Source organism: Euprymna scolopes, chromosome 16 (assembly GCF_053919585.1).
Source record: "Euprymna scolopes isolate OS-2025 chromosome 16, ASM5391958v1, whole genome shotgun sequence".
Classification (NCBI taxonomy): domain Eukaryota; kingdom Metazoa; phylum Mollusca; class Cephalopoda; order Sepiida; family Sepiolidae; genus Euprymna; species Euprymna scolopes.
In genome coordinates, this window is record NC_136497.1 from 131,255,340 (window position 1) to 131,269,144 (window position 13,805).

Genomic DNA, 13,805 nt, shown 5'->3' on the forward strand with positions numbered 1-13,805 from the left:
TACATTGGTCAAAGGGATAATATCGTAGTAATCGTTAGTAATGGAAATTTAGTAAATTGGATTACTTAAGGGGACGGCTCATCAGGAATTTAAGTTGGACTGGAAGACAACCCTATTGTAGTCAGTTGGAAAGCAGGCAAACGGAACAGAGTTCCACAAGTGTGCAGTTTTAAGAAACAATCTTTGTTCATGGAATCTACGTTTAGGTTTAGGTGCAGATAAAGAGTGGGGGAAATTACTGGTAGTGGTTTCATCCACGTACACTACTTTTTCACTGTATCACAGCTCATCAGTGCGGCTAGACTAGCACCCATCCCTAGCCAGGGGTTGAAACCTTTCTTGCCTTGACAAGCTACGACACAGGATTCGAAATCTAGTGGGCGATGTCCTTTTCTCCTCCTTGATGCAAGTCTATCTCTTTCATTATTTTTATGGCAGGTGATAGACTGAACTTCAGATTATGACCCTCTCACTGTCAAAACATTTACAACAAACACTCGACTAGCTACTACCAGTTTTGAATGGAGACCCCACGATATTATCGTAGCTCTTTTGTTAAAACTGTAAAAGTATTTATCTAAGTAATCTGCTTAATATACTGTCAGAATATATCTGGTTATTACGGTTTATCTCCAATATCCTTATAGAAGTCTGACATATTTCCATTGTATGATTGCTCAACGCGAACGGAAACCCCACGATATCATTATACCATCTTTAGACAGAACAGATACTATCCTTGGATTTTAACAAGAAGACCAAGAAGGTATATTTTAGTTTCATGTATGACCCAAAACGACATCATTTATTTTGATTTGGTTTAATTTTTTTTAACATTGCCTCTTCGGTGATCGGGAGATCTTGTTTATTTAACATGAGGATGGAAGGTGATAACTAGGGCTAGGACAACAGCATATTCTTTTCATTGTTTTGATTCTAGAGTTAATTGATTTTTTCCAGTACTCTAACCACTGCGCCACGGGTCCGCAATCGATTGTGTAAGTGATATTCTCTTGAAGGTTGAATGTTCAATCCTCATTGTGGGTGACTGAAATATACACTTCTTGCGAATTACTTAGGACCTCTATCCAGTCGTGGAGATATTTACACACTCCATTGAGTCAGATCGTCTCAATGTTCATTAAATTGCAATGTTACCCTTGTATTTTTGCAAATTTAAATTCATGACCTCTTTTTTGTTTCCCTATAAAATTTGATTTTCTTGTTAAAAAAGAACAACTATTTGATCAATTATGTGATTTTTGGAATATGACATCTTTATGAGATGAGTTCATACATCATAAAGATTTTTCTCCTGTTATGAAAATGTAACATTTTCTTTTCTTTTTTTTTTTTTCTTTTTTTGACTTTCAAATTGTGAATTGGTTCAGACATTTTTTTCATTATCATTTTTTTGTTATCATTTTTTTATCATTTTTTTTTGTTATCATTTTTTTCGTTATCATTTTTTTTTATCATTTTTTGTTATCATTTTTTTCGTTATCATTTTTTTTTGTTATCATTTTTTGTTATAATTTTTTTTCATTATCATTTTCCCTCTCAGCACTGTTTAACCAAGATTATTGGGGACACTAACTTCTAAGGTTGCTCCTTTCTCCTTCTTGTCCCATATTATTATGTCAGATTTAATATCTCCGTTTTCTAGGTACATAGCTGTAGGAATTGCGTAGTCATAGTGGATGGTGTATGACTCAAAATCATTGGTCATAAATAGGGCTATGACAACAGCATATTCTTTTCATTGTTTTACTCTCAAGTATATATCCGACACAGTCAGACACAATTAATCAACTGAGAATCACACCATTCTACAAAAAACCATATAAGATATCCATGGATATATACCTGAAAATGAAACAAGGAAAAGAATGTGCTGTTGTCATAGCCCTAGTCATAAATCCTTGATCGTGTTGTCATAGCCCTAGTCATAAATCCTTGATCTTGTGCAACTATTATCACCTTCTCCTGATCATGGCAAATTGTCAAAAGAAAAAAGACCCACAGGAGGTCAGTGAAAATGGTTTGAAGACAATCTGAAGGTCTCCCTCAAACAGTTCGGTTTGTATTCTAACTCATGGGATAAACTAACCCAAGACAGATGTTCCTTGTGTGCCGCAACTCACAACGGGGCTACAATTGCTGAATCCGCATGCAATGAAGAACGCAAGGGAAATCGTGATATTAGATACAGAATTCTATTACTGATGTCCAACATGCAGGAAATACTTCAAAACTCGAATCAGTCTAACGAGCCATCTTTGAATCCACAAAATAATGGATGATCAGCCATCTTTTGAATCCACAAAATAATGGATGATCAGTCATCTTCGCAAGTGATGGACGAACATCATCATTACCCTCTTCTGATCGTAGTAAAGAGATCCACTTTTTCAGCAAGTGTGTGTGTGTGTGTGTGTGTTGTAAAAAAAAAACAATACTTTTTTATGATCATGGGATTTCAGCATGGCTAGGTATATGACTTTGGGGATTGGAGGAGTATGTTTCAAAAAGTTACAAAATATTCTTACGTCTAAAATAACAATAAAAAATGTTTCAGAATTTTTGAGGTAACGATTGATAATTTGTATTATTTAGCTTATTATTAAGTCTTATTTGGCCAAAGTAATCACTAATTGTCTTCAGGTGTATCTTGTCGAACTCTGGGGGGAACCTTTCTGTCGAACTTGGGGGGAGGGCCTTTCTGTCGAACTCTGGGGGGGGAGGAACCTTTCTGTCAAACTCTGAGATTCTACATGAAATTTCGAACAGAACCCTTTATTTAAATCACAGAGGTAGTATGCTCTTGTTCGATCAGTCCTAAGTAATTCACAGTTGTATTTTATTGTCGGCTACAAAACCTGTGGTATAGTGAATAAAGTACTTGATAAAATTCAGTTAGAAATTACATTCTTCTAGAGGACATGGGTTCTGTTAGAAATTTTTGTGCAGATTGTCAAGTTCAAAAGAAAAATTCCTGAGTTCGACAAGATACACCTAAAGAAGGTTGGAGGTTACATCGACCGAAACATTGTGAAAAATGAGAACAATAAGTCAGAATAATACTAAAAAACAACTATTACCCTATGTGCATGTATTTGAAATAAAGAAAATATTGAAATATTCTGCGTTTTGCTCTTCTAAACTCATTTAATGTAAAAGACTTTCATGTGTTCATAGCAATTTCTTTTATCAGCAAGTCAATAAATAATTAATTGTTCAATCGATACTTGGTTTATTTGTATGGCTAAATTGCCCATTTTAAATATTCATAATTGACCGGTCTTAAAATGTCAAACATGAAACAAATACAAGTACATAAATCAGTCATGAGACTGCATATATCTGTCTGACAACGTAAGGATGGGCTGAAGTCTTATATTAGCCTTTTGGAGGTTAATTAATAAGTTTTGTTAGTTAATCTGATATATAAACGGCTATATGTCTGTCTGTCTCCATATTTTAAAACTCTATCTCCTCCAAAACTAAGTCGCAGAGTCGCACTAAGGGCCTCAGATGATTGGATTTTCTATGGGCCAATCTTTTATGGGTTTTTAACCGGTTAAAATAGTTTTTAAGAGGTCAAAAATGGGTCAAATGATTGGATTTTTTATGGGTCATTCTTTTATGGGTCATTAACTGGTTAAAATTGTTTTTAAGGGGTCAAAAATGGGTCAAATGATTGGATTTTTTTATGGGTCATTAACTGGTTAAAATTGTTTTTAATGGGTCAAAAATGGGTCAAATGATTGGATTTTTTATGGGTCATTAACTGGTTAAAATTGTTTTTAAGGGGTCAAAAATGGGTCAAATGATTGGATTTTTTTATGGGTCATTAACTGGTTAAAATTGTTTTTAATGGGTCAAAAATGGGTCAAATGATTGGATTTTTTTATGGGTCATTAACTGGTTAAAATTGTTTTTAAGGGGTCAAAAATGGGTCAAATGATTGGATTTTTTTATGGGTCATTAACTGGTTAAAATTGTTTTTAATGGGTCAAAAATGGGTCAAATGATTGGATTTTTTTATGGGTCATTAACTGATTAAAATTGTTTTTAATGGGTCAAAAATGGGTCAAATGATTGGATTTTTTATGGGTCATTAACTGGTTAAAATTGTTTTTAAGGGGTCAAAAATGGGTCAAATGATTGGATTTTTTATGGGTCATTAACTGGTTAAAATTGTTTTTAAGGGGTCAAAAATGGGTCAAATGATTGGATTTTTTATGGGTCATTAACTGGTTAAAATTGTTTTTAATGGGTCAAAAATGGGTCAAATGATTGGATTTTTTATGGGTCATTAACTGGTTAAAATTGTTTTTAAGGGGGCAAAAATGGGTCAAATGATTGGATTTTTTATGGGTCATTAACTGGTTAAAATTGTTTTTAATGGGTCAAAAATGGGTCAAATGATTGGATTTTTTATGGGTCATTAACTGGTTAAAATTGTTTTTAAGGGGGCAAAAATGGGTCAAATGATTGGATTTTTTATGGGTCATTAACTGGTTAAAATTGTTTTTAATGGGGCAAAAATGGGTCAAATGATTGGATTTTTTTATGGGTCATTAACTGGTTAAAATTGTTTTTAATGGGTCAAAAAGGGGTTAAAATTTTAAAAAAATTGTTAAACATTTTCTACATTTGTCTTAGTTTATTTTTTAATTTTTATTCAGTTTATATGTGTGTCACGTTGGTATAGTGGTAATGTCACCAGCTTTGAATGCTACAGTTTTGGTTTCAATTCTAGCTGATGGCATCTAAGTACTTTTTTTTTTTTTTAACTTTTTGAAACCTGACTCTATAATAATATATACAAAATCTGGACAAATTAAAATATTATATTTAAGCATATTTTAGACCCAGGTAAAGCCGAACACACCTCCCTCCCTCCCTCCCTCACTAGTTATGAAGTTAATAAAGAAAACATACCTTTCTTCCTTAAATAATCTTCATACGGGAAGTTATATCAACGGTTGACAAAAGGAAACAAATCAATCAACAACGTAACATGTTTTAACCTTTACACACAGATGCAAAAGACACGTCTGTTTAGTCATATGATGACACACACAAAGAGAGAAGCACACGTGATACACGAGTTCTTATGAACAGTCAAAGAGGGATAACCCCGAGTCACGTAACACTTAAATCACATGGCAACACAAAACAGACAAAGGGAGGCAACTCTTCACAGCATTAAAACCCAACTTAACATTGACAAATTTCCAATAGTGTACACGGTTTCTTCAATTCCCCACAAGATTGATTGTAATCTTTGTTGTTAAAAACAGCCGAGTCTCTTGTTGACACATAAGTAGTTTACTCATTGAGTAGTGATGTCTCTCTCTGTAGTACTGGCAGTTATGTAGATGTTGATCTCTGCACAAATCATTTGATCTCCAATTGAAACATAAAATCCAGAACATTTTGGAAGAAATTGTAAAATTATTACTCATAAAAAAAAAATGATGCATTAAATGGCACTAAAATACTTATTCCTACATTCAAATACCCCGACCTAAAGATTGGGGATTGGTAAGTGATGTTACCCCCTCCCTCCGCGTAACGTTGTGTAATACTTTACAATGTTCTGTGGACAATTCTTTTGAATCTACCAGATTACCTTGTTGACAGGAACAGCTGAAATATGGTTGACACGTTGCAGGTAGTCGGCTCAATGGGAAGTGATATCTCTGTCGTTGTGTTCCCAAAGATATGCCAGTTTATATGATCAAGCTGCAATTTCTAATCTATATATCCATAAGTGAGAATGTGTGTGTGAGGACACTTCTCAACCTATATACTCAACAAATTTTTGTTCTACAGACTTGAAATTTGGTATATAGAGTATTCAGACATGTGGAAAACTTTTAAATCAGTTTTCATCCAGAAAAAGGGCTACTAAGGTGTCAAAATTGAAAAATTGGTACCTGGGGTGGGGCGTACCGGTGATCAAATTTTTATCTATTTGTCAACTGTTTCATGCATGTGTAAATCATTCACATGTTAAGAATAAGTAGGTTTGAAAACACTTTTCAAAGATTGCGTCAAACTGGCCTAATGGTTATCATACTTGACTCACTGTCTTCAGGTTTTAGTTTCAATCTCAGCTTGAGTGTTTCTTTTTTTTTTTTTTACTTACAAGAAGTGAACTGTTTAAAAAAAACAGAATACTCGCATGCACATGTCTGGGTTTTCTTTCCATTTTTACTTTTTTACTTCATTTTTTTTTAATTTAATGTCATGGTACTTCTGTTTTATAATACATAAGAATTCTGCATTAAATAAATATAATAGTTATGCATATTTTATGATCAGGCAACGCTGGGTGGCCTGCTAATATGTGGGTGGGTGTGTATGCTTAGATCATCGTATAACGATTTGATCACTGTCTGTCTGACGTAATGAATGTTTAAAATTCAACACTATTTCACACGGTTAATGGTAGCCGAATGGATACGGCCTCCGCTAATCGAGCCAGAGATGTCTCGTGTCGCGGCGTTCGAATCGTTCGACTGGTAGTAATCGTGACCCTGCACTGAAGAATCCCGAAAGGATGAAACACTAGTGTCTGTAGGTATTTAATTATTATAGTAAAAAAAAAAAAAAATAATATATATATATATATATATATATATACAGGGTGTTTCAAAAGTCTTGGGAATATAACGATTTTTAATAACTCATAATGTTCCCAAGACTTTTGAAACACCCTGTATATATAAAGTGATGGGACGATTCCAATATTTTTCCCGATTCCGATATAATTACCGATTCCAATTTTTTATAAATCTCTAAATTTTTTAACTATGGAACTGTGTTTTTCTAGGATTACTGTAAAAACACATATGCTAAATGTGCAGATATTTTCCTCGTGAGGGAAGATCTATCGATTTTAGCTTCAATGGTTGTTTAAAATGAATAAATATTTATCATTTTATCATTATTACCAGCAATAGAAGATTTTACTTTAAACAAAATTAAACAAAAAAGACAAAAGAATTGATTTGGCATCGGAAAATCGGTACAAATTTTTCCGATACCCTCAAATATTCCGATTTTTCCGATTCCGATTAATTGTTCCAACACTAATATATATATATATATATATATATATATATATATATATATATAAAGTGACCTTGTCAGTGTGTGTGCAAAAAGTTTCTCCCAAACTTCTGAATATTTGATATGTAGTGTACTTGGACACACTTTCGATTTATTTTTTTAGCCAGCAAAAATTACTTATTATATTATAATCATTTGTTTATATACTTGTATGGATAGGATTCGCGTGTAAACTAATTCACCGATCATTATGAATTTTTTGTATGTGTATATCTATCTATCTATCATTAGACTAAAATCCTGAATTTGGTTGTCACGATATCATTGTCTCAAATTTTCATGTTATGATGTCATATTTTAAACTAGCGGGGGTACCCGGCGTTGTCCAAGTGTTTGTTTCCAGGACGGGGGGGGGGGAGTTTTAAAAAATGTTATGGTAGGTAAGTAGGAAGGATCAAACCCGGAGTCATGAGTAAAAGTAGGAAAATAAAGTGTGAAAAAAAAAAACAAAAAAAACCATCTGCAACGTTAACAGTTTGGCCACCAAGAAAAGTCCATTCCAGTTGTTTAGGGAAAAAAACAAACAAAAAAAAACGACTACGGTAGGTCGGCGCGAACGTGAAAATATAACGTGAATTATCCAGCACGCTAACCACTACGCCACAGAGCACTGCAGCTTAGTTTAGTGATTTTAAATAACTTCACATGAAAGAACTATGAAGCCAAACCGGTGTTCTCTTCTCAACTGTTCCTTGTGAACGATCCCCACACGGTGTTAAGTGGTGGCAGGGGGAGGAGGAATTTATTAGAGAGAAAATATTTTACCACTTCCATTGATCTTAACCGATTTTGGCCGTGACTTCTCAGCAGAAAAAGTATAGAAATCTAAGATTATCGAGGAATTTGAGAAATAATAAGCCTATAACACACCTCAGATATTGTTCTGCCGTTTGTGCATATTATATTTGCATGAAATATCTTGATTTTTAATCCTATTGATGTCAAAATGAGACAGGAAAAAATGAGTTCATTTTATTTATATAGAGATGAGCCTAAAAATATCTGGCCGAAGATGATATAGGCAAGGTGTGTACTTTATTTAAGGACATATTTTAATATCTAATAAAACAAATATGGGTGAGGTTAGAAAATTGATTTTATTAGTGCTCTGGGAGCCTCCTTAATTTTAATTAGTGCTTGCAGTAGTACTCTGGAGGCATCCTTAATTTTAATTAGTGCTTGCAGTAGTGCTCTGGAGGCATCCTTAATTTTAATTAGTGCTTGCAGTAGTGCTCTGGGGGCATCCTTAATTTTAATTAGTGCTTGCAGTAGTGCTCTGGAGGCATCCTTAATTTTAATTAGTGCTTGCAGTAGTGCTCTGGAGGCATCCTTAATTTTAATTAGTGCTTGCAGTAGTGCTCTGGAGGCATCCTTAATTTTAATTAGTGCTTGCAGTAGTGCTCTGGAGACTTCTAGAGTTTTATTTTTTTTCCACGCATCACTTGTTTTCTCAAGACAATATAATCTGTACATTGAGCTTTCTATTATCTTCATATCTTCTAATATAAAGATCATGTTTATCTTTATAATCTAATATATAAAAGGCTATATGTCTGTCTCCATATTTTCAAACTCTATCTCCTCTGAAACTAAAAGTTGCAAATGATTGGATTTTTTATGGACCGTTCTTTTCTAGGTCTTTAGTCGATTAAAATAGTTTTTAAGTGGTCAAAATTTAAAAAATCATTATACATTTTGTACATTCATCTTAGTTTATTTTTAATCAGTTCATATGCGTGTCACGTTGGTACAGTGGTAACGTCACCAGCTTTGCTACAATTTTGGTTTTGATTCTAGCTGATGGTACCTAAATACTTTTTTTTCTTTACTTTTGAAATCACGACTCTATAATAATATATATGAAATCTGGACAAATTAAAATATCATATTTAAGAGTATTTTATGCCCAGGCAAAGCCAGACGCCCCCCCCCCGCTCTCGTTAGTTTTATGTATATTTCATGCATCCAGAGATATTATGTGTAGATTTTTCAGTACTTAATTCAATAATGTCCAATATGCGAGTAGAGCTAGGTAGTAAATTATATATATCTTGTTCTCAAGGGCAAAGATCAAGGACGATACTACTAAATTGTTAAAAATTGGAAGGGAATATTTCAAAGTTGATTCATTATTGTGTTTTGGGAGTTTATGCTCTCAGAGTGCTCTTGGCTGTCTTTTCAACTTTTGTTTTATCTTAAAAAATTTTTGGTTCTTGTCCAGAATTGCCCCTATATTAAAAAAAAAAAAATCAAGAAAAAATACACGATTAAACCCGGATCTCCAACTTCCAACGCAGACCCCCACTACGATGTCCCCTTCTCCAACATCAGGGGTCTATGTTCTAACCTTCCAGAGGTTGAAACCCAATTGCAGGACACTAAACCTGACCTTTTATTTTTAAGCGACGCTGGCATTGGACAGATTATTTCCCTAGATGAGTTCGTAATTAAAGGATACTCTAACTTAACTTCTAAATCTAAACTCTCAAGATCGCCATGGGCATGGAATATGTGCCTATATTAAAGTTGGCTTTCCATGTGGTAGGGACATCTCCAGAGAAGATCCTAACCTACCCTATATGTGCTTCCGGGTTGCACTAGCTCACACTACTGCATTTATATTTACTCTCTATCACCCCCACAGCAGCGGAGTTACTATCTTTAAAAGCATATCGGAGAAAATTGACCAAGTCCTATCTGCTTATCCTTCAGCTAAAATTCACGTATGTGGAGACTTCAATGTTCACAATGTGGAATTGTTGACTCACTCAAACAAGACCGATGATGAGGGGAGGTTTATCATGATTTCTCCATTGCTTATGACCTCACTCAGATTGTTCACGAACCCACCATGTGCCCGACAATGACGGGCAGTATGTGAGTCTACTAGACCTTTTTCTCACAACTTGCCCTGAACTATGTTCAGTTTTTGTTCTGTCTCCTCTTGGATCTTCTGACCACTCTGTTGTATCAATTAAGATAAAAATGAAATATAATAAGTCCCCAGACGTACCTCTCCATCGTACAGTATATCGATACACTATGGCTGACTGGGATAGCTTCCGTACATTTATATCGGATCTACCTCTGTGTTCCATGTTTAAAAAGTATGTGTCCTCTATAGTATCAGTCCTGACAGAATAGTTAATTGTAGGTATAGACCGTTTCATACCCTCAAAAAAGTTCCAGCAAAAACCTAACAGCCAGCCATGGTTCTCTCCATATAGTGCTGCTGCCATTGCGCACAGAAATCACTTTTTCCACTGCTTCCAACGTAATAGATGTATGGAAACTAAAGCCACTTTCAAGACTGCCAGCAACCATTGTAAGAAAGTAATAAAGAACGCAAGAGAGTTGTATGCTCAGTCCATCAAGTCCAAAGTAGCTGAGCAGCGGCTTGGTTTCCACCAGTTTTGGCAAATAGCAAACAGAATCCTGAACAGAAACGTGTGCTCCATCCCAACTATCATCAATGGACCTGAGGTAATCTCGTCAGCATCAGACAAAGCCAAAGTCTTTGCCAAGAACTTTGCAGCTAGTTCTACCCTTTGCGACCAAGGCCGCCAACCCCCAATATTTCCTCCTGTATCAGAAAACACGCTATGTGATATACATATATCTGTACGTGATGTTGCCAAACTAATCAAAATCCTTGATTCCAGTAAAGCAACCAGCCCTGACGGTATTCCAATTATAGTACTCAAAAAACTTCAACCAGGACTAGCGCCCACACTTACAAAACTGTTTAAAGGTTGTCTTAAGGAGAATTGCTTCCCATCACCCTGGAAAATCTTATCAGTATGCCCTGTATTTAAGAATTGTAAGTTGTGTTAAATAGAGAAGTAGTCAACCACCTCAGCAAAAATAACCTTCTTAGTGACACGCAATATGGTTTCCGTTCTGCTAGATTAGATCTACAGCAGATGTCCTTACAGTTATATCTCATAGGATTAGCGAATCTCTCGACGGAGGCAACCTTTCTAGGGCAATTGCTCTTGACATATCTAAGGCCTTTGATAGGGTATGGCATGAAGGTTTACTTCACAAGATCTCTAGCTATGGTATAGCCGGAAATGTCTTCTCAATTATTAAATCATTTCTTTCTGACAGGTTCATAGGAGTAGTAGTTGATGGGCAAAAATCAGAAGCTCACAGTATTAATGCTGGAGTCCCTCAGGGGTCCATCCTGGGCCCAACTCTTTTCCTGATCTACATTAATGATCTTCCAAATCACATCCTTACATCATTTGTAGACATTTATGCTGATGACACTATCATCTATGGTAGCACATCTAAGTCAGTAAACGACCAAGTTCTCTCCGATTCTCTTTCCTCTGATCTTGAGCACATGGTACAATGGGGAAAGGAGTGGCTGGTTACTTTTAATGCATCTAAAACTAAGCTTCTCTCTTTACATCATCAACATTCTAATCCCCATCTGGCATCAGTTGAAATGAATGGCTCTCATCTTGAAGAGGCCTCAAGTTTTGACAAGCTTCTGGGCTTGACCTTTACTCCTGATTTTAAATGGAACACGTACATCAAATCTGTTGCCAAGCTGCTGGAAAAATGGTGGGATCCTTCTATCGATCCAATAAATATCTCATTGCTGATGCAATTCTCTATCTATATAAGAGCCAGATATGTCCAAAGATGGAATACTGTTGCCACATCTGGGCAGGAGCTGCTAGAAAGGACTTGTCCTGCCTTGATAGAATTCAAAATAGACTTCGTAGCCTCATAGGAAATGTCCTTTTCTCTTCCCTACAACCTCTACTCTATCTCACAGAAGAGATGTTGCAAGTTTGTCTCTGCTTTGTCGTTATTTTAAATTAGGGTCCCCCCTCGCCAAACTTTCACAAGAAACACTTGTCTAGCTGAAAACACAATCAATAATTCCCTCCACTCTTTATCTGTGCCTAAACCTAAACGTAGATTCCATGAACAAAGCTTGTTTCTTAGAACTGCACGCCTGTGGAATTGTCTTCCGTTTTCCTGCTTTCCAGCTGACTACAATATGGTTGCGTTCAAGTCTAACGTAAACAAGTTCTTGATTAGGCGTTCCACTTGTTAACAAATTTACTGAATTTCCATTACTAACGATTACTATATTGTCCAATTTCTACTGTACACTCTTTAACCCTTATCCTTGAGTGGCCTCTTGGCCTTGATAAGTGGTGATGCCTATGTAAAAAAAAAATCTTATGTATGCACGTAATGAAACAAAAATATCATATTCCAAAAATCATGTAAATTGATCAAGTAGTTTTATTTTCATAAGGAAAACCATTTTAAAGCAATTAATATGAATTCATAGGCATTACAAAATAAATATGAATTTTTGAGTTATCTCCCTTTGTTTCTTTACATTTTTTTTTCAAAATGGCAGTGACACGATCATTTCTCTGATGCTCTAAAATTGTTTTTCTTATTTTAAAATCAAACTTTTTCAATTTACGTGATTTATATTTTCCTGTTATGACTGGTATATACATCACACCGATTTATTTTTGTTTTGTTTTTTTAGTATAGGGGAATACTGGAAAAAAATGTTTTCTGTTTTTTTTTTTTTGTTTTTCACTTCTGCTTCTTTTGCTATTTTATTTTTGGTGGATTTTCACCCAGCTTATTTTGTCTTTCAGGATCTTCGGCTGGCATTTTCTCCTTGCAAGATCAAATAGATCACAAGCTTATGTTCATACGTCGCTTCGTTCCCAGCCACACTTCACTTGTCTTAATAGGTCACTCGATCGGTTGTTATATGATTTTGAAAATGCTGAAAGGCCTTACCTCTGAAAACGTCCGACATAGCTTCTTTCTTTTCCCCACGATTGAGCGAATGGCTGTCTCCCCAAAAGGTCAAATAATGACCCCTCTTCTGAAGTTCTTCCGCTGGGTCACGCTTATGTTCGTCTATTTCCTCTCATTCCTCTCGTCCGATGCAAAATACAGAATCCTTCTCTGGTATTTAAGAGGTACAGATGTATACCCAAAGTGCGTCTATGATGCCTCGATGAATATCTTTGATCTCAAGTGCATAGATAATATCACTGCCATGGCCTCCGAGGAGATGAAGACCGTCACTGAGCTTGACCGACAAACGCTAAGTGATCACATACATAAGATAAGTTTTTACTATGGTGAAAAAGATACATGGTGTCCACTCGACTATTGTCGTGATATGAAGAGACGGTTTCCATACGCAGACATCCGCGTTTGCCAGAATCAAATGGAGCATGCTTTTGTGATGACTTCAAGTGATCAGATGGCTCGGATCTTGACGGATTGGCTCAAGAAAAAAGTCAATTAGTAAGAAAAAGTCCCAGACTTTGATTGGAAATAAAAAAGGACAATTCACAAATTTTTTTTTTTTATTTATATTTTGATTAATTTTTTTCATTCATATTTTAATTTTTATTTCTAATTCATATTTTTCTTTCTAATTCCTATATTTTTTCCAATTCATATATACATTTTTCTTCTCGATTCATATTTTTTTTTTCTCGATTCATATTTTTTTTTTCTCGATTCATATTTTTTTTTTCTCGATTCATATTTTTTTTTTCTCGATTCATATTTTTTTTTTCTCGATTCATATTTTTTTTTTCTTGATTCATATTTTTTTTTTCTCGATTCATATTTTTTTTTTCTCGATTCAT

General features: G+C 34.9%; 1 protein-coding gene across 3 annotated transcripts in view; it reads left to right on the plus strand.

Annotated features, from left to right (window-relative positions):
• LOC145296089 (lipid droplet-associated hydrolase-like) overlaps positions 1-13,805 on the plus strand; it is a 99,553-nt gene that overhangs the window by 58,372 nt on the left and 27,376 nt on the right. Inside the window, exon 4 of one of the 3 annotated variants that reach the window (XM_080142229.1) lies at positions 12,789-13,472. The exons of the other annotated variants lie outside the window; for them this stretch is intronic. Coding sequence (XP_079998355.1) covers positions 12,789-13,456 — 668 coding nt within the window. The 3' untranslated portion in view covers positions 13,457-13,472. Of the gene's footprint in view, positions 1-12,788; positions 13,473-13,805 lie in introns of those variants that run through there. 3 annotated transcript variants of the gene reach the window in all.